The sequence below is a fragment of the Pagrus major genome, chromosome 5, assembly GCF_040436345.1.
Source record: "Pagrus major chromosome 5, Pma_NU_1.0".
In the NCBI taxonomy this organism is placed as follows: domain Eukaryota; kingdom Metazoa; phylum Chordata; class Actinopteri; order Spariformes; family Sparidae; genus Pagrus; species Pagrus major.
The window spans coordinates 8051598-8074054 of record NC_133219.1 but is presented as its reverse complement, the minus strand read 5'-3'; the positions used below and the strand labels follow the sequence as shown (position 1 = coordinate 8074054).

The 22457-nt window shown below is 40.4% G+C and overlaps 1 protein-coding gene across 2 annotated transcripts; it reads right to left on the bottom strand.

Moving 5' to 3' along the window:
* Positions 1–1467: 1467 nt before the first annotated feature.
* zfand5a (zinc finger, AN1-type domain 5a) lies at positions 1468–9343 on the bottom strand. Of its 2 annotated transcripts, none has more exons than XM_073466012.1 (6): positions 9041–9343; positions 5571–5732; positions 4676–4778; positions 4483–4568; positions 3820–3948; positions 1468–3451 (listed from the first exon to the last, which is right to left on the bottom strand). In XM_073466012.1, exons 2-6 carry the CDS (start codon positions 5728–5730, stop codon positions 3303–3305), a joined length of 627 nt encoding a protein of 208 aa, XP_073322113.1. In that variant the 5' UTR covers positions 5731–5732; positions 9041–9343; the 3' UTR covers positions 1468–3302. The 2 variants fall into 2 exon arrangements, with proteins under 2 accessions (XP_073322113.1, XP_073322112.1); XM_073466011.1 differs by having other exon boundaries at positions 8972–9269.
* Positions 9344–22457: the final 13114 nt, after the last annotated feature.

Sequence of the window (22457 nt, the reverse complement as noted above, 5' to 3'; positions counted from 1 at the left end):
GTCTCATTTATTGTTATATTTACCATGCTAAAGTATCATTTGACTACATTTAAAGATCCCTTTCACCAAGGGTGTCACTTTGTGTTGAAAAACTTTGGAGAAACAAGGGCTCAAATAAAAAAGAAAAAAAAAACCCAAAACAGTTTTTAAATTTGTAAGAAAGCTGACTCTGATTCTCATTCCCAACTCATCAAATACTTACGCTTTGGGATGGTGGCCAACCCGACCTACCAACCTAAAGCGTCAGTATTTGACAAGTTGGTTATGAGACTCAAAAATCAATTGAGAAATTGGACCTTTAAATGGTTTTCAACACATGCAGTTTTAGGCAATGTAATGAGGAGATTGTATGAGGTCAGAGAAGATAATTACAGCGGGAAAAATAATAGTGCATGAAAATTAACTAGTTAACCTTTCTTGGTGCAAGCTATTTTTTGGCACATATTAACTATTAATGCTTTTAAAAAATGATGGGGACAAGGACACTGGAAGTCAGTGACAGCTGGGGTGCTGAGAGGTCAGTCAATATGACTTTGTAGTAAATGGTGTACGACACACATTCAAGATTTTTTTACATTAATTTGAATGGTCAGGATAACTTATATCTCATAGTTATTAACAAAAATGTACAACGATATGAAACCTTTTTGCATTACAGCAGAGAGCAAACTTGAGCACCAACATACTATAGGTCAAAGCAACCACTGCACCTACACAGTCAACAGCAAGGAGATGAAGAGGGAGAAGTTCCCCAGACTCCTTTACTAAATCTCTCAATTTTGTTAGTTGTTGAGTTAGGAGAATTTTAAACTTTATGAAACCCTGGCTTTGATAAATTAATTAGATCTCAATTATTTGGGCTCTCTTGTAAATTTGGCATATGTTATACATGGAGTTATTTCTCTCCTTGTGTAAAAAACATTGATCAATACACAATTAACACATTCAAATCCTTAAAATTGCACTTTTTCCTTCCCCTGCCCTTAAAATTCCTCAATATATCAATATGCAAATATTCCTTTCACAAGTTTAACTGCTGGAGTTGGTATGTCTCATCCCACACTGTAAAGACCATTCAGACTTCAAATGTCCACATCCCACTTGTGGCTTCCAAACTATTTGTGACATAACAAATGACACGTATATGCTCACCTGAGCCCTCACTTGAAATTTGCATTTTTAGCCTTCTAGTGTCAAACTCTGCACATAAATCAGTCATTCTGCACAGTGAAGCTCAAACATTCAGCTGTCAGATCAAGAAGAAAAACATATTCTTAACTGGAGGGGAAGTTTGAAGTTGCCTCATCCTGGCCTGACAGGTTTATCTCCACAAGAAAGGCTATAATCTGTTCAATACTGGTGAAGACAAACTGTTGAAATAGCCAGACACATGCCACTAAAACCCCCAACAGCGTTGAGAATCGAGCACATAGAGAGCTGTGAAAGTCAACACACAACAAAGCTTGGTAATGTCTCTCTGTACAGTTTTATTTACATGATACTATTCTGTCGTAATGCTGGATAGCAAGATTATATGTAATACATAAATATCAACACAGTTTGTTGTTTTTTCTTTTTTTTGTACAAATTTGCATATAACTAAGAATCAGAAAGGAAAAACTCAAACGGATACATACAGTTGTCTTTTAAATGAAAAACATCCTTACAGGGAAGAAAAAAAAATAAGGGGAGGAGGCGGGGTTAACACAAGTCACAAACATACATGAATTCAATGTGTCAGGCAGCCATCAAAACACACTTCTGCACAGGTATGTGCACATGCACGCGCACAAACACACACACACTAACACACTTCTCTATGGTGCTCTAAAGCAGACACAGACCGATAGCTGTTAGACAGATGAGAAGTTACATCTAATCTTGGTATCTATTATTTTTCATAAATCTAGCTCTGGCATGCTCCTGTAGTTCTGTAAACATGTGCTGATAAACCGGGTAGCTCCACAGACAAATATGGTACACACACACACACACACACACGCACGCACACTCACACTCACACTCACTGTGCTCACATGAATGTTCTGTTAGCGCATTTAAAAAAAAAGAAAAAAAAAAGTCATGGTTCACATACCCTAGTTCCACAAATGCACTGAATACATGCGCTAACATCAGTACAATATCGATGGAAGAGGAAAAAAGCTAATAAAATATAACAGATAACTGTCTCTCAGCAAATAAAATGTCTGAAACCCTAAGTTGAGTGATGCCAAACACTAATGCAGATGAAGAGTTACTCATGCATTTATCCCATTCGTTCATTCATGCCCCTACAATATTGTTGCTTAAATTCACCTACCAGGCCTGCCAGGGAAGGGTGCCATCCTTCCTCTCAGGCCACACATCGGTACACACAGCCCTACACCAGGCGTCTGTGATCACATCATGAGCGCAGACCAGTTGGGGAACTCCTTGACTCATTATGTCCATTGAAAGTGTTTAAATTCAGTGAAACGTGGATGAATTTGTTTGTCCCTGTCTAGCATGATACCTCCAGTCATAACGGAACAGCCTTATCACAATCAAAGTCAACACAGATGTGCTGATCACTGAGGCTGACTATCATAGATGATCCATTGTTCTGCTGGGGTCAAAGCTGATGAAAACAAAGTAAAAGGGAAGACAACAAAGCTTAACACAGCAGCTGTGAGGTAGGTAAAGCTAGGAAAGACAGAGACATGGTAACAAAGCCCCTTGTGCATGGTGGGGGACAGTTGTACAGTTCTCCAAACGCTGACCGACTCCAGTACCGACGGAGCACAGAGCAAGAAGTTCAGGGACACATCTCGTGTGGACTGCTACACTGTGTAGTATGAATGTTTTAAAAGACCTGCCTGTGTCTGACACACGACAGGGTCTGATTAAAATGGTTGTCTACGGTTTGGCACAAAATGGCGCCTGGTTTGGGTGAGAGGAGCACAGCATATCCTGGACAGTTAGCCTGGGCTGCTCTGAGTAAGACAATACATATTCTTAAAAAAAAATAGGACTTAACAGCGGCAAAGTCACACCACAGAAAATTGGATAAAACAAACTAATGAATTAATCAAAAAAGGAGGAAAGTGATCATTCATGCATCTCCCTCAGACAGGATCTTTTCTTTTTTTCTTCTTTTTTCCCCCGTCATTTTTCTTGAGGTGGTAATTTTGTAAATCAAGTCCTTTCAATCGTCACTTAGCCACTCAAGCTAGTGCTCATTTCAAAAGGTTCACACTCATACTCCAGTCTTTGTCAAAGGTGTTGTCATTGTTGCTGCCTCTGCTGCTGCTGTTTTGTCACATCTATATTCTCTGGATCTTGTCAGCCACCACCACAGGGTTTTCTTTACGGATCTTGGCGGCAGCCTCAGCCTTGTAATCATAGGGACAGTTGTGCTTGTCAGAGTACCGGTGGATGCCACAGAACAGGTTTCCACAGCGACAGTCAAACCCTGGAAGCACAAGTGTTAGGGGTCAAAATTAGAACAGGAAATGTATTAAGAAAAAAAGAAATCCTTTATTTTTCTTATTAATTGATTCTTGTTGCGTTTAAAAAGTCAGAAAATGGTGCAATATGTCGATCAGTGTTTCCACACCTCAAAGATATTCAGTGTACTGTCATAGAGGAGTAAAGAACCAGAAATGATTCACATTTAGGAGGCTGGATTTAGAGAATTTGGATTTTTTCGTTCTTTAAAAAATAACTGAAACTGATTAATCGATTATCAAAACAGTTAATTAATTTGACAGCTAACAACTATTCAATCTTGCAGCTCTAATATGTGTTGCATCAGAAGCCCCTTCATGCCCCCCTGCTCACCTGTAAGGCCAACCCTTTTGCGGCACATGAAGCACCTGTTCTTCTTGGGTTTGGGGGTGTCGCCCTTGCTATCGTCACCGCTAGAAGAAGCTACAGGAGTAGGACTAGAAGCAGCAGGCTGGTTTACAACTGAAGAAAGACAACAGGGAAAAAAAAAGAATTATTCAAGGTAAGTTTAAGTAGCCATTATCTGATATCTTCAATTTGCAAGAGAAGCCGCTTAATGAGTTTTGTTTAGAGTTCTAGAAGACATGCAAACACAATGGCTGCTGAAATTGTGTACTTTTGTCCCAAATGATAGTAATTAGCATGTTCCTTATCTCTAAATTGCCACTTCTTGTTCTTGGCAGAAAGTGTGCACTGCCCTGAGAAAGCCTCTGGCACGCAGCATCAAATCTGCGTATGCCCTCTGGTGTGGAGGTATTTTTAAACAAGTTTATTTTTAGTCCTCCTCTCTTTCTTGGAGGGCTGTAAGTAAAACCAACAGTTGGGTTTAAGTTATTCTGTGAAGCATCAAAAATAAACTGTGGGTCCTACAAGGCGATGTTTGCCTTAAGAAGTCTGCATGTGAGCGGTCACCTGTGTGTGGTAAATGTCCGCTTGTTTATGTCTGCTAGCCTGTCTGTTACCACAAGTGTGTTTGTGTGAGTCTGTGTGTCTTACCAGGCTCTAGGGGTTCTGGCTTGTCCTCTCTCGAGATGCTCATCTCTGTCATTTGTTGAGTCACAGGGAGGGATCCTTGAATAGTTCTGAAGGTTAAATAAAACAGGAAGCATTTAGCCAAAAGATCACACATTCTCCGATTTGAAGAAGGCCAACCTACTACCTTGAACAATGAAACACAGCAGATACTGACCTAGACATGTCTGGTGAAGAGGCAGGGGAGGCATCAACCTTGGCTAGACTGGCTTCTAGTCTCTGGATGGCCGAGGCTTCTGAGGTAGGACTAGCAGCTGAGCCTGGATGAGAACAGGGTTAACTCCATTAGACAAAACTCAAACAGAAAACAAACATATAAAATTCAAAGACAAATACTCTCTATACTAACAAATATTTCTGAGACCAGTGTATGAAAATCGTAATGCAAATGTCTAGTTCTTGTACCACTTTTACTGCTGTTTTGTGTCATTGTTCTCATAAAAGTCCTTAGCATCTGCTAAAAAAAACCTAGCCATGCTTGTTTCAGTTTATCAATGTATACTGTTTCTGTCCCTATCAAATAAACCATAAACAAATAAAATAAAATATAACTTATTAACAATTTTAAACCTCAAAAAGTTTCAGGCCTTTTCTCTTCTCAAAGCTGTATTCAAGATAACCTTCCTCCTCTTTTGTAATGTCTTGTTGAAACAGGTTTAAACAGGCAGCCAGTGTCACATTGTAAGAGAAACTTCAATGTCTGACCTTAGAAACTTCTAAAGGAGTGAACACCCATGTAACCCTGAACACTGTAATGAAGAAAACAGCTGTCTTTCATTACACAGAGAGGAAAAACAAAGGGGGAGGAGAGCTGGGAAAATACACCGGCTGGCCTCGAACTGGTTGTATTTCAAAACAATGTCTACACTTCCTGGAGTCCCTCCTTATCCCTAACTGTAAATATATAGGTTGAAGTATGTTATTTGTTTCCATCATGAACTCAGGGCTCCTGAAAACCACTTTTTAACCTTCTTTCTGAGAAACAGACAGAATCTCTGTCCACACTGTCTAGACTCTAAAAATCGTTTTTGTGTATTAGTGAACTGACTTACCCATAGGGCTGAGGGGGCTCATTCGGTCGCTGCTCTGCTGCCGTGTCAGGTGTTCCTTATAGCACACGGAGCACATGCCATTGGTTCTCGGGTTGCCATAGAAACCGCAGCCTGTGGCACAAAGCATGGGCACCGGGCTCTGGTTCGTCTCTTGGGCCATTGCTAATAGAATGAGAGAGACAAAATGCTTATTAGACTGACAGACGCACACATGAAATACAACAAAGAGCTTCAAATGTTTCCATCACTGGACACATTTCCCTGTCAATCTGGTTCCTAAGAAACTTGTTAGGCTGAGCGATAACAGGAGTCATATGAAAATTAGAGAACAACATGCCTGTGTGTTTGAGACTCGCCCTTTAGCCTGAAAAGAGTGATGACCGTTTCTCCGCAGGAAGTCCCGGAACAAACAACACTCACTGTGTTCTGTTCAGCACCTTGGCAGAAGCTGGACTCTGTTCTTCCCACAGCTTTGTTCACAATTCACTGTTGTGTCCCCCTTTTCCTCCCCCAAAAACCCCTTTTCACAGCTCTGAGAACAGTTATGGTTTTTCCTAACATTTGACCCATAATCACTCATTTGCTGACAGAGGAAAAACCTCCACAAACATGTGTTACAGAAAAAAATCTTACGACAACTAATGCGTCATCATTGTGTGTCATAATTATCATGACGACTAATAACTTTTCACAATATCTAACACTCCCTCATCATCAGTCTGTTCACTTCCACAAATTAAAGTTCTGACTCACTGGCAGTATCTCAACCACAAAGGGAACAAAAACACCAACGGTAAAATAATGTTCTGTTTTTACCAAAAGATATAATAGATAATTAAGATGAAATAAAAGTAGGTCGGCAGTTTCAGGAAGTAGTCCCCTCCCTCCCCGTGGTTCTTGCCACATAAGGCATTTCAAAACTTCCCGAGTCATTTCTCTCCACTCATACGCCCATAAACAAGCGTGTATGTGCGTAACTTGGCAGAACGTGCCGTCCTGTGACGTGGTCGGACCGCAATGCAATACAGCAGGAGTTTGTGCAATGGGAGCTACTGCCTGTGAGGCAACAGATCAAAAACACCTTGATGAATGAACAAACAGAGACAGGAAGGCCTAGATTAGTTGGGTTAGAGGCATCCTGTCTCCCAGTCCTGCCCTGACCGGTTTACAAATCATCAGATCAACTGATACTAGATTCTCCTCCTCAGAAACTACCAGTGTACATAGCAACAGTGGCATATTTCCCTTGTAAACAACCTTTGGCCCTTTTGTGCTGTAACATGGCAGCTGCTCTGCCTGCGTTGGTGTGAAGCTCGTATATATTCCGGTCACGGACACAAACAGGCGAGCTTAATGTTCCAGGAGAGGCTGGCAGTTGTCTCAGAACGTCCTGTCAGTTCAGACGAGGTGGCCTGACCTCACAAAACAGACTAACGAGTGCTATTAAATTTTGAGCTACCCCCTCCCTCCCTCCTCCTCACCCCTTTCTCTACCCCTGCATGTTATCACTGCCGTGTCAACAAAGGGTTTCCTTGGAAAAGCCCCACAAAGACCTTCTCTCCCTTCACGCGTCACGTGTTCAACTGCTGACTGCTGAAAAATACCAGACAGGAGGACTGAGCTAGTGGTTGGTAACTCCCGAGTGGCTCGAAAGGAATTTTTCTTTACACGTGATCAACAGTTTCTTTCCCTTTAAACCCCAAAACACACGTTTATTATGTGGACAGCTACATTTAGACTGAAGGATTTGGGTTTTAAATCTAGCTCCTCTAATCTTGGGCAAGGTCTTTAAGAAAAAACAGTTCCTCAAGGGGAAGGATATCTATTTAAACTGAGACTACACCACAAGATACAACAAAGAGCATGATAAGACCAGTAGCAGCTAAAAGCTTAACCATGACTTGTGACTTTCTGACACAAAGGAACAATGGATGGTGTGGCTCAGCTGTCACATTTGGGCCCAGCTGTCAGATAAACAGCAGGCATGTTAACCTAACCTTTTCCAAGAACTATCACAAACAGGGATGGCATAGAAGGTAAAATCCTTCTGGTTACCCTTGTTTAAATCTGCTTTCCACCTGACATGAATACACGTCATACTTGAGAAGTTGTGAATGTTTTATGATCAAAAGGAGGTCATTCAGGGAGACAAACATACAGGCTATTCCTGAAATGCTTGTTGTTAATGTTGGTGTTCATCATCAACTGATTAAATAATGCCTGCCTTACCCTGCCTTGTTTGTTCAGATTGTTGTAAAATACCATACATCCGACAGGGCAAGTCAGGGGGTTTCCAGCACCGAGCAGATTACCAGTCATATTCATTCACCAACTTCCTTTCACAAAAACACTCACAGCAATAAAATGTGAACACTGGTCTGACTGAAAACCGTGCAGTTTGGTTTCGACATCTGAAGCCAGTTTGAAGAACATAAGTGTGAAAATCTGCAGCAAACAAAAGAGGAAGACTTTGCCTCTCTATCAGTCGCAGGCTTAGCTCATATTTCAGGCCCTGCTGTGGCTGAAAACTACTGAGTCACACTGAAGGACAGAACAGAAAAAGCCCTCTGTTGTTTTGTTACAAGCACTAAATTAATGTCTTTGAACGGACACAATGAGGAAAATAATCATCAGAGGCCAACAGGAAGGCATCAGCACTGATGTTTTCTGAAATAACCCACAGTCTAGACAGTGTGGTCTCTACTCCCTTTGTTTCTTCTTTCTTCCTTTGTCTACAATCTCCCTGCTTCCTGTTTAGACATCGTTTTGTGGCTGGCCTCCCTCGCAGCATTTCTCCTAATAACCATTTTCTACGTGTTTACAACGAAGCAATGTGAACAACCTCCATTATATAATCACTCTTAAGTACTTAAAACGACTTGCCACATAGCTCTGAACACCGACCCAACCAATCTTGTTTTCTCCCAGAGCTGAAACTACTGCAAACACAAGGCAAAGCTGCCCTGGCAGTTCATTTAATATTTAACCAAAAGCTCTGTAGTAATTTTAGAGGAACTATGTCGCTCTACTCGACTATTCGGCTTATGTATTTTCTATTTCTAGACAGGAATTAACTGGCTTTGGTTCCCCATCCCCCAGCTCGGAGCAAATAGAAAAACAGAGACAGCAACCAGCACAAGCTAGCTCCCTCCCCTGTTTTTCTCCTGAACCAGACGGAGTCACGTTTGAGAGCTTGTGATATTCCCAGTCATGGAGGGGGGAGATGGTGGTGGAGCTGTTAGTGTCGCTGGTGACAACTTCAACGAGCAAAATAACGAAAAGGCTTGTTTACCACACAATACCATCACGCACACACCACCTGACCTTTCAATCCACCGTTAAAGGTCGCCATGACCGACCATCAGCATAATTAAACACCCCTCATTATTTTCGTTATTTACCTCCATCGGTTGAGCTCCCTTCAAAATTCATCCTTGTTAAGAAAACGAAAAATAATCCAAGATCATCACCTGCTGAAAATCGATGAAGTTTCTCGCGAGACGACAGGAAAAGTGGCCGTTTTGTCCTGGCAGATGAAAAAAGGTCGAGGGTCTCACGTCCTGGTCGCGTCCCTTTTTCTCTATCGAGCCGTGTTTTCGTGGCGTTGTCCTTCGTGTCAGGCAGGTTTAGGTGGGTTAAATTCTCCCGTCCTCGCCCTCCTACCTCTCTTTCTTTCTCTCTCCGTCTCTAGTCCCTTCTGGATGGATGTTTGTTTCCTTCTTTAGTAAGAGGAGTGGCGGATGATGTCACGGGTAAAACAACGTGTTGCCATTGGCTGCCCGCGGAGCCCCCGAGCGCTATGTACAGTTCAGCGAGACGGTGGGGGGCGGGGGGGTGGTCGGCTGAGCGCATGCGCGTAGTCGCTTTATTACACATCTATTCGTCATCCTCCTACAACACCACGAATCTTTTTATTGAGTAATCCAACTAAATGAATGGATAAGTGATTAATGGTGCTGACATGACTAAATAAAAAAAAAAGGATCAACACACTTATGATCAAGAGGGTAATCATCCTGGGGATGCCTCATCTTTGTTAAAGATTCCATATCTGAGAGGGGACTATTTTGTTGGTATAACAGGCTCCCCTCTCCTGCCCTCTAGCATGATAATATCTGTCAGAGCAACAAAATAAGTGTGATTTATAAGCTGAAAGATATACAAGCCTGTTTATTATCGTTGAGCACACACAGAGACAGACACACACACACTTGTTGTGTTGATACTGAGAGTGTAAACATGTTTTCTGGGACGTAACAACAAGCAGGAGGGATGGGTGATATTTGATTTCAAATGGATACCAAGCAATACCATGACTAGGATAACAGATCATAACAATGCCAGTACTTTTGGTTTATGTACTATCATACGGGGGAGAGCCATGTGCCGAGATTTATGAGGTGAATGAATCATTTGTAGATATATCATCTGGCTGATTTCATCAGCTGATATTAGTGTATATGTTGTTCGATATGTGTTGATATAAAGAAAAGAGCCAGGCAATACATGATTTTTTGGGCCGATATCGGTGTAATGGCCGACATACACACATTTTTTGGAATAATCCTTCAAATGTGCTTACCAAACACTTGTAACAAGGATTTGTAATGGAGGCAGTGCATTTTACAAATTTAACAAAAAACATTCCCATCTAAAATAACATTGGTGCACTGAAGCAGTAAACTTCACTGGGAATTTACTAATTATAAATTACCCTAAGAACCTTTTTCTGCATCATAAGCTCTTAAAAATGTTGTTAAATTTACGTTTAAGTTTACTGTTTAAGTGATTGTTAACCACATTTTAGGGTTCATTGCAAAAGATTTGTGTGTATCAGCTTATAAATTGATATCAGAATTTTTACTTCCTGATATCAATCTCAGCATTGGACCAAAAAAAAAATCAAGTATCAATTGGGGTCTCATCATTAGTAGGCTGCTTCTGAATACATTGTCATTTACTATTTTCTTAAAATGCATGTTAAAACACAAGACCACTCTCAAAATGTACGTATATAACCTTTATTTAATCAAGTAATCTCACATGTTTATAGTGTGAATTCATCAGTCTTCAATGTAAATTTATAAAAGACCAATTAATCTTTTGCTATCACTCCTACTGATGTCAGTATTGATACTAAAAACAGGCTTTGAATTGGTAGCATCGATACTTAAGGTATACTGGCCCACCCCAAGTGAGGACCCTCATTTACATAATCCATTACTTAGCCCCTTGTCTCTAATTGTAATTCAACAACTACATGCCCAACCCAAACCCAGATCCTAAACTAAACCAAACGTTATTGTAAACCCAATCCTAAAACAAAAACAGGATAAAATATCATCAATCCGAAAGTCTATAACATTCCCTAACCCCTTACCCTAACCATAACCATCACAACTAAATGCCCAACACTAAACCAAACCTGAACCTAATACTAACATTAACTCTAAAACCAAGTCTTGACCATCAAACAACCTTTTGCAGATGTGAGACCCAGCCAAAATGTCCTCACTTTCCAAAAATGTCCTCACTGTTGTTCAAAAACTTATCACGGTCCTCGTTATGTAGCAAGTACAAGTACACACACACATAGATACGCACTCACAGTGTTAAGTTTAGAGTGTAAACATGTCTTGTGGGAGGTTACAAAAGATAAGAGCTGAACAGCACCAAGAGATGTTTTCAGGATGTAGGCTACAGTACATCTGTTAGAAAATGGTTGTGAAATTCATTTAGTTTGATAAACAGGGTTGTAGCCACCACCGAGGACCTTTAGGTCATGTTCTCACTATTGTTTCAGAAAGTTTGGAGGAAAGAGTTTACAGTTACACACAAAGTACACATGTTGAACTCTAAAGATTGAGTGTGTTAGTGTTAGTAAGGTGTTTTAGGCCAAAAACACATGTTAAAATAAATGGATTTCACATTTCGCTGACAGACATTGATATAGTATCAATACATTGTTAATTAATTAAAGAATATATGGTGGGAAAGAAAATCTTTATTTGTAGTCACAAATATAAATAAAATGGGACTTGGGCTCAGTAAAACATTGGCTACAGCTGTTGTGGTAAATCTATTTTTAAAGAAAGCCAGATCATGATACTGACGATAAACAACAGTAACATGATCTGCCTGAACAGTCACTGAACTTCCAATATCAACCCCTCATGTTGGCTCTTTTATTCTATCAGATTTTACTTAGGCATTCTGTTTTTAACGCCAACAGCCACTAGATATAATCTATAGCTCGTGTTTTTGTGAAATATGAAAACACGTTCCTTCTTCTCACTCCCAGTGTGTCTTCTCCTCACCTGTGTGCTGTATAGTTTACCCTGCAGGTCTAACAAGTCCCAACATATTCCCCCACCTTGTCAGTATAACGTCACACACATCCCCAGGCGCTGCAGGCCACGTTGGGCTGAAAACAAACACTTGTGGGGTAGGGCCCGCGTGGTGTTTGTGTGTGTGTGAGGGAACATGCTGTCATATATCAGTAAGTGGTTTCGTGGAAACTTAAAGGCTAGTACAGTCTGGAAGCCATTGGAGAGCTCAGTCTGTTTGTTCCAGATCAAACCAGAACTCTGTGGAAACTGGGAGACGGTTTAGTCAAGTGAAAGTAAAAGTAGGAGTGACTGCTGATCTTCCCCTAGATTTCTTAGGGGGAATATTTATATACACACACAAACACAGATATTTGCTTACACAGACAACATTGGTGTCATCATTATCTTGCCTCATGTTGTCGTAACAAAACACATGTACAAATGAACAGAAGATATCTTGTTGATGTTTTTTTTAACAACCTGAAACATGGAGTGGTTTTTTTTTCCAAAAAAAGGAATTAATTTATCCAAAATGGAGGGCTGACTAAAACTTACCTATCAATAAGTGTAAGATTGTGTCTTTCAATAAATCATTCACATATATGTTTTGTATCTATCGACTAAAAGTTAATATTGCTCCCTTTACATGTACGTCTGAAAATAGATATGTCCTTTTCATGCGACACAGTCACTGCCCAGTGCCCACATACTTCCACACGTCCTTCATGTTGACAAGGATGTTAAGAAATACAGCCACTAGAGCGTGTCACTCAGAGTCAAATCAGTTTCACAAACACCTCAGTTTTCACCTCACCACCGTCCAACTCATATTTAATTTAGTCCAATCTCCTCCCAGCTGTTCTGTAACTGTTTGTCCCTGTGCCCGGGCAAAGTAAAATCATACAGTACAGATGTTTAAAACGTCTCACCAACTTTTAAAACTTCTTCTTCTTGTCCTGCGGTCGTGTCTCACTTGAACTATTAGCTATAAACGCAGAGTATGGACAGAAGGCTCTGTCCGTCTTTGCTGTATTCATTGGGTGTCACAATTTTTTACTTTTATATTGATTATTTATTTTTGAGAAAGATGTGTCAATGTGCCCACATTAATAACACATTTAAGTAAGACAAAAAGTCTCACAATTATAGAAAAGTTTGATCTGTCTTCTCACAAACAGTTAAACATTGCACACTGTGCAACTTTCGCTATAATTAGCTTAGAATTGGAGTCTGCTAACATCAACAAAATGATGGACACCCACCACAACACAACATCCAAAGTCAAAGCTAACATTACTTCAAAGCATGTGAAATACAGGGTGCTATGCTTACTTTATATACAAGGAGTAGGCCTACATATGCTCCTAAATGAAAAAAAAATAAGAGCACATGTAGGTGCAATTATGATGTGAAAAGCAGTTGAGGCATAGACCTCCATAGAAATGCTGTACACACACAAGCTCTGACGTGCAGCTACATTATTTGGATCTGTCAGAGATCCACCTACAGAGATTAATTGATGATAGATCCAGAAAGAGTTAAACTTGAAAAGGAAAGATCCAATCAGATACTCAGCGCGAAATAAAAAATAATGGGCTCTATCTTTTGCAATGTCTGCACGTGTTCTCTCCAAACCGTCGTTGGGAAGCACGGGGTGGGGGGGGGATGTTTGTTTTCCTCCTGAGCCAAAGCTGATTCTTGCTTCAGGCTGCTAACGCCATTCACATTTCCAGCAGCTGGGGAACAACAGATGAGACTTTTCTTTGTCTTAAGTAGCTCCAGGATGTATTAACTGACAAATTGTAACCTAAACTGTACATTTACTGCTTGAAAACAACTTAAGGGCCTTTCAGACACAACAAGATTTGAGCTATTAAGCTTGCTAAACCACACACTCTATCCACGGCACTATTTTTAGGGATTAATGCCTATGAAATACTCGCACTGTTGAGCCCTGGAAATATATTTTAATATTGTGGTTTTAGCTGGCTAATATTAGCTAACTCTCTTGATTGCTCTGTTGGACAAACTGCTAGCTAGCTAATGTAGCAAATAACTGTCTTGAGTGCATAATTTCATCTAATCCATGCAGACTCCTGTGGAGACTCCTGTTAGTGGTAAATTAGCTGTTACTTAGCTACGCTGAATGGATCTGGATAACGTTAGCTGATAAAGCGATTTGCAAACAGCAAGCTAGTGAGTACCACGCAACCAATGGTTCGAATAAATGTTTTTCTATATATATGATTATAATTTTTTCCCCCCAACATTAACAATGTTATTATGGATCTAACCGGACTTCTTTTAAGACCATCATACTTTGTGTGTGATTGGCTGGCTTCGTTCCCACAGCTCTGTTTTTCTTGCGGTTCTGATACGGCGGTTTATGAGCTGTAGTTTCATGGGTAAACACACCAACCTCTTCGGTCCTCTCTCTTCTGCTGCTCCTCTCAGGGTCTCTCTTTTAATAGGTAGAGCGATAGTGGTTGGTGTGTTTACTGGGGAAACTACAGCTCACAATCCGCTGTATCACTTCTGCCGCTAGCTGACTGTTTCACAAACCAACCACAAGAAAAACTTGTGCAAGCACCACAGTAACAGGATACTGACTGCTTTCCTCACTTCACGCACAGTGGCCATTAATAAGAAGGATTTCGCAAAGTGTCTCTATAATCTCTGAAAACTAAAAGCGAGTTGGGGGTTATCTGAGTCACTCCGACTGTAGAGGGACCAGTAGTTATCTGAGCCATTTGAAAGCCTTACAGTAGTTCTTTGTTATCATTTGGAGTGAATAAAAGAAAAACAAGCTGAGTCATCATCATCACAAGGGCTTGAGCAGAACATTCCCACTTGTTTTAAGTAATTTATTCAATATCACACGATGTTAATGATGTGTTAAGGTAGGTTCCTCAGAAAACAGTAATCAAGTGATGAAGGGGTGAAATACCGACAACTACTGAATGGCAGTCAGGGTTTTATTGCTTGTGAAAACTCATCATGTGGCATTTCTATGCAAATCGTCCTCCATGTATCAGAGGTCCGGTCCCCTGATTGTACAGGCATTTTGTACATGAGTAAAGAAAGCACAGGGAGGTAGGGGGAGGGCAAGGGGAAAACTGCTCTGTTTTACACTGAGGTCTTTGTGTGTGAGTGTTGTGTTAATGTGCCCTGTACGGAGAAGCAGAAAAGAAGGACCATGTGTACGTGAAATGTATGTCGGTTTAGTATGTGAAGGTTCATGAGTTCCAACAAGAGGAGGGGGCAGCTGAGGAGAGAGTGGGAGGTGTCGAGTATCATTACCCATCCCCCTCGCTGTCATAGCTTCTTCTCCTGTGTGTGTGTTTGTAGGTTTTGGTACTACTGAGTGTGTGTGCGTGCATGTGTGTGTGGGTGGTTAGGACTAATAATTCTTCTCGAAAACCATGACATGCACACGTGAGCAGCTGAGAGTGACAACATTACCATGACAACAGATGTATACAATTTTGTTGCGTTTCAGTCTGTGTTTGTGTTTGTGTTTGTGTGTGTGTGTGTAGATGAGTGGGTGTGAGGATTACTTCTGTGAATCTGGAACAGCCTGTCTGTAGTTACTAGGCAGATATTGGCCCACACCCGACACACGCACACACACACACACACACACAGAGGCACAGCTTGCCTGTGTCTGGCGTCGGCGTGGTGAGACACTGTTGATAAAGGGGCTCGTGGTGGAAATGGCAGCTTATCCATTTACATAAGCTGTGTGCGGGGCTTGATAAGCTCTGCACTGAGGTCGACTAAAACCATTGCTTCAAAACTTGATCCCCCACCCTGCTCTGCCCACATTCAACTTCATGTGCAGCCTCTGATGAAGGGGACCACGGTGTGTGTGCATGTGTGTGTGTCTGTCTATGTGTGTGTTAATGTAAGTAAAGAGAAACGTTTCAGGAACAGAGGGTGCCTGTCTGAGTAGATCTGGGACAGCTTTGTTGTAAATCCTTGGTGTTTTCAGTTCCATTGACACTGTTTTTTCAGTAATTGTTGAGGAAACATGTTATGGAATGTAACTAAGTACATTAACTCAAGTACTGTACTGAAGTGTATATCAAGGTATTTGTACTTTACTTGAGTATTTCCATTTTCTGCTACATTTTAGAGGCAAATATTCAGAGGTGTGGAATGGAGTCATTGTGACCTGGATTTAAGTCGACTCAAGTCACTGTTTTGATGACTTGCAACTTGACTGGACAGAAAATAAATGACGTGAGTCTCAACTGAAGACTTGATGTTTTTCAGTTTAGTTGTTTGAGGTCTGGCTGTCAGTATTTCACTTTTTAAAAGTGAAGTTGAGGGAATAGTTTTTGATGGAGAAAAAATTAAGAAAGCTTTTAGAAAGTTTGATTTTTGTTTGATTTTTTTTATTTCACTGAATCTAAATAAGCAAATTACATTTATTGTTACATTTGTTGAATACATTGGATAAATTGGTCAATAATATAGTTATTTGAGGTATTAATATCTTAACTTTTCTCTTTATTAAGACCAGATATTGCAGGTAACACTGAAGTTTGTGAAGGGAAAAATGACTTGCCTTAACTAATGACTAAACTTTACTTTATTTGCTCAAGAAAAAATGACCTGGGACTTACTTGTGACTTGGACTCACTGACTTGAGTCACATGTTGGTAGTGTTGTATAAAGTACCCACAAGTAATGCTTAGTCAAAAGTATCGTGTTAAAATATTCCTTTGGTCAAAGTGAAAGTCACCCATACGAATAGTACTCGAGTAAAAGTCTTAAAGTATCTGATATTAAAGGTACTTAAGTATCAAAAGTACAAGTAAAAGTAAACTATACATATATTTACATGTATGCACATACTATATATTTAGTTTAGTACTATTTATATATAAAGTAACTAGTAACTACAGTTATCAAATTAATGTAGTGAGTAAAAAATACAATATTTGCCAGAAAATTAAAATACACAAGTAAAGTACAACTACCTCTAAAATTGTACATAAGTACAGTACTTTAGTAGTTGTACTTAGTCACATTCCATCACTGCATGTCAGCAATTATTGTACTTTTACTCCACTACATCAAAGCCAAAGTAGCACAAAAAAACCCAACTGTTTTTCGATAATCCAAAAAATGCTGAATATCAGAACTATACCACCAGCACCAACAGTATACCACAGGGAGACGTGAGGACTGATCACGTCTCCTTGTGGTATACTGTTGGTGGTATACTGTTGGTGCCACTGTTGCAAAAACAGTGCTAGCAACATGGCAACCGCTATCGACCTGGCTACTGTCCAAAGCAAAAAACTTGATCTCAGTGCTAAGAAAAGGCAGAGTCAAACGTATTAATAAACAGGCAGGTTTTGTTACTTACTGATCTAGTAGAAGGAATGCCAGTTTTGAACCATCTCAAGTGGTGAGGGGAAACACACTCTTGTACTCTTGTTTTACCTCGATTTCTGTCAGTCTCCCTCCTCACCTTCTTTGCCTCCTCCATCAGCGGGATTCTTTTTCTTTTGCAGTGTAGAGTTTCCAGAGTTATTCCAGTTTTTCCACCATTACCTGGGGATAGTGACCAGGGAAAACAATGCCTCTTCCTGTTTTGGCCGTGTAATGGCAGATGTTTCCTTCGTGCTGTACTTCATCTTTTGTTTTTGCAGGAAAAATCGAACGAAGTGATTAGCTGAATAGCACTGTGAAAACGAAGTTATTAGGAACTAATCTATATGTGGATGGTGTCATTTTTCTACAGATCATTACACTATGCAATCAGTATTTACTTCAAAATGATACATTAAGGCAAACAAGTCTATTGTCAGTTTAAGTACAATTATTGTTAGACTTTTACTCAAGTACTATTTGTATGGATGACTTTCACTTTCATCAAAATAATTCTTTAACACAATATCTTTACTTTTACTCAAGTATGACTGTTGGGTCACATATGTTTAAAGTGTAAATAAGCAAGATATCGTGACAGAGATTTTGAGCAAGATAAAGTAAGAACAACAAGCAGATCAAATGAATGTGATCTGCTGAATCAGCACCCACTGACCATTCAGTCCCTCTCTTGTGCTGCTGCACAACTCCTCTGCATCTCTCATGAATGTGTTTCTTGTTATTTCTGACCAGGGAGGAGTCCCCCCAGACTTTCCCAGCACACACTCTGTCACACACTGTCTAAACGCTCTGCTTCTTCCTTTCTCCTCCCTTCTCTGCACACACAAACCTCACCGTACATGGGTGTCTGCATGATTGTTGGTATGACATGATGTATAAATGTGTGTGTGTGTGCAAGTGTGGTTCATGTGGAAAGTTGCAAAAAGGTGGTGCATGTCTAACAGTGTATTTATGTTGCTATTTGTTGCCATTTACATGCAGCTCTGTGTGTCCTTTGCAGCTGATATATGAGACTCTATGTTTGACCGCATGCCTGCGTGTTGTGAACAAATGTGAACCCCTGCATGTGAGTGCGCATGTGTGTGTGTGTGTGTGTGTGAAAGAGAGAGTGTGTGTGTGTGTACATGTGTGTGCAGCAGATGTCCTGTGTTCTGTTCTGTTCCCCAGACTGGCTGGTCTTTGTTGCTGCTCCCTCGTGCAGACTGGCCTGGCCACGTGCTTCTATGTCTGCAAGGACAAGCCACGCCTCCGCCACTTTAATCTGTCAATCGCAGCGGCCAAGTCCCACCTCTAACAGCACCCTCATTCTGACAGGGTCCGCCTCCGTGCTTGATGACGCTTTTTTACTCACGCATACTCACCATGCTCCCTTCTCTCTCTCTCTCACACACTCCTACTCTATCTGCAGTAGTGCCATGAACACGCTCTGCAAAGTTGAGCAATACACTTCCTCCTCTTCCAACCATTTCTCTCTCATTTTATGTCATGCTCTAGGTACACTTAGGGCTGAAATTTCCTTCCTGAAAATTATTTCTTCCTCTTCTTTCAACAGTCGGTTCTCCTCCGCAGAATCACCCAGAAACAGGAAGAAGGAATGTAGTGAAGGGGAAAACAAGGGAGGGAGAGATCCAGCTGGGCAGGGGGCTGAGTTTTGAAGTGAAGATTTGTGGGTTTATAAAGGAATCATTTTCCTTCTATGGATGTCGTAAAGACTTTCAGTCTGTTTTTCTATAGTCTCTGTTCAACTCGAAAACAAGTCTAACCTCTGCTCAGAAGCAGTAAATCATCCCTGACAGTCTTCCAGGTAAACAGCCAATATCACATTGAAACAGCACATGATACTGTGCGCCCTAGACATCTTTAATGACAAGTCTCTTTGTGCTCATTTTCAATCACTTTGCCGAAAATGTGTTTATAGTCTGACTCACACCTGACTAACCTGCACCTCCTCTTAGCTCCCTCCTCTCTCTGACAAAAACAGCCAAGTTTTGCCCTCGGGGCCACAACTCCCTGCTGCTTTACATTTAGTGTCAACATTTGTGGAGCTGAGGAGACTTTATTGCTATACAAAGTTCACGTGCTGAACGTTGTCGGCAGGGAAGAGACAGTCATACCGACAGTGTTTGTGTGGTTGTTTTTGACTGTTACAGTGCACTAAAGGAAATAACAAGTGGACTTTTAGACTGGAAACTCTGATTTGAAGAAATGTCCTCGACTTTATAGACTGTTGCTCGTGATAACCCTTCTGATAAAGGATTTATTTTCTATGAACTCCTCACATTTATATTTAGCATTTAACAGGGAACAGTACAATGCCTCTGACCTCACTGCACAGCCTTTCTCTGTGTTGTTTTTCCTGCCTCTCTAACCTGCAGGGAGCTTGGTGACAGACTGATCATCTGTTACAGAGCTGCCGTTTGACTCACACTGCACATGCAGGTCCCCTTTGCAGCCTTTTACCACGCCAACTCTGAGATGAATCACCGTCTAATGCCTGCACACTGATAACGAAAAATACTTTTAGTTTTACTAAACAAAAAAACAGAACACACACAGTGTGTATGTACAGCAACACATTCATTTCATTTCATTTCTGCTTATCACCAGGTACAGAGCAACACGCCAGTACAGTCTAGAACAGAACAAAACACATGCTGGTACATATTAACTTTTGATTAGGTTTTATTATCTCTTCTTTGCTCTCTGAAAAGAAAGGTTTTCATTGTGATTCCTATAAAATCTATAATTACCATGTATATTTACAAATTTGAGTTTCATGGTCCACAAAACATTTCTGGACTTGTTTTAAAATGTAAAAATGGCTCCATTCAGCTCATATGGTATAATCCCAGTCTCTGGAGGCCCTGACATCCCAAAGTGATTAGAAAAGATGTTTTTCATACGTTCAATGTCGAGCTCGCGCTAACGCTTTCAGCTTTGCAGCTACAGTGAAGATTCCGGCTTAAAGAAGCATGTAAATAATGTATTTTCAAACCAATTTTGGATCTCAGGGCTTCGAGGGACGAAGAAGTCCCCATCTACTTCAGTTGTTTAGGAGAATGCTGCAACACTGTTTTGCTGTGAAGCTCCAGAAATGTGTTTGTGGACTACGAAACTTTACCTGTATTTCCATCGGCATGAGGGTGAGTAGGTAATGACTGAATTTTCATTTTTGGGTGAACTTGTTCTTTAAAAAGGAATCACATGTTTTCAGTAAGTACCAGTGCTCAGCTGAAGTTTGACAGAAAGGTGTGTATTAAATATTGCATGTGCCCATTAGACCACATCACCTGAACAAATCCTTTGTCAGTTCAACCAAATAAAAAAAAAATAAAACAATTTTGACGTTTACCCCGAGTGGTATCTCGCCAGGCAGATAGTTTTGGATTTATTTGTCAAGGAACTATTTGTTTTGGAGAAGTAGTTCCAATGAAATGCTTCTGGAAAACGCTTTCAGGTTTCTAGAAAGAAACCCCCCAAATATCTGCATGTCCAGATATTACAAGTAAGTTTGTATTATTCTTTTTATCTGCATGGATCAACCTTTTGATAATTAATATTATGCAGGGTATACCCAGTTTATCAAACATGAAACATTTCTTAATAGAGTTTGGTTGCCTGTGATTTATCATCTTAGCAGTACTGCAGTGATGTATCCATTTCCAGTCAGATCCATTTTACACTCTGTTTTGATGCCACTCTCTGCTTGAGTGGCCTTGACCACCTCCCTCACCTCGCTGTTTAATGATTCCCTCCTAGCTGCAGCTAAGTTTAGCAAGAGGAAACTGATATCTTTCCCTGCTCTCGTTGCCCCACATATCATGCACGAGTTGATGGACATAAACTTACATGTCTGTGACGCTTTGGGCTTTTCTCCACACGTGCATGTAAGAACATACAGGGAAAAAGTCGGTTAAAGATAAAAATAATCTTTACCAAAGCAGCAGTGGTTCTTCCTACACACCCCAGTACAGAGCAACATCGCCCTCTACAGGTTCATTGGCTAGGAGCTCACCTCTGCATCTCTTCCAGATTTGTTACATGGTCACGAGGTTTGTTTTGCGCACACAGGCTTCTCAAATGTTAACATTACATTCTGGCCTTAGTAATGGTTGGGGTTTGTCTCAAAGGAATGAATGTAGGTCATCCCAGGGTCTCCTTATAAATATCCTCCTAAGTGAGACGTATACTGCATGACTAACCCCAACCCTTAGACTAATCTTAACCAATCCCTGAGCTTAACCAAAAACTATTCCTTAACTTTAGAATGTAATAGTTCACTTTGTTGGCAGCAGCTTTTCATCCCTAAATGGTAGTCGTGTTATCAGGCCAAATTATTGTGCAAGCTCACTCTGACGTGTGAGATGGCTGATTTAGTCCAGAAACCTACCCAAACACACAGACAAATATATCTGTGACCTATTTCATATTCCTCACCAGCTAAAAGAGCAGTGGCTCTGTAACCAAAAACATCAGCACAACTAAGAGCAGCAAATAAGACAATTGAAATGAGCATTTAAAAATACTACAAGGAACTTTTAACTGTTGATGAAACAGTCTCAATTTAATACTGATGCCTCTATATGACCTACATAAACAAGGCCATCAGTGAGCATATAGTCACTATCGAGGTTGGATTCCTACTTATCAGGGTTGGATAAGTCATAAAATGAAAACAACTTTTTATGTTGCAGTGCTGGGGATGAATTGAGGAGTCTCACAACCTGAGGAAAGAAGCTGCTCTGTAGTTTGGTGGTACAAAACTCAAGTTTATTACTTTATTTATTATTATTCATTAATCAACTAATTAATTAATTTGTAATTCATTATTTATGTATTAATGGCCAACAAAGGATACATGACCTCTTTTTCATGCATCCTAAACAGTTGTGTTTAAAAAATATCTTGCGTTCAAGATTGTTGTTCAAGATCTTTACAACACAAAGCGGTGGTGCTCATTCCACCTTTGTCTGCCAAAATCAACAAACAAGTTGCCTGCAGTACCTTTACAGGAATAGAATCAGTATTAGGCTCCCATTTCATTTACTTTGTTACCAGTGCTTCACATAGGTCTGTATTAAAGCTGGGGTTGGTAAAAGTGTAGAAACTAGCAAGAGAGCAAGCTAAATCTTTGACAGCATCCAACTGAAATATT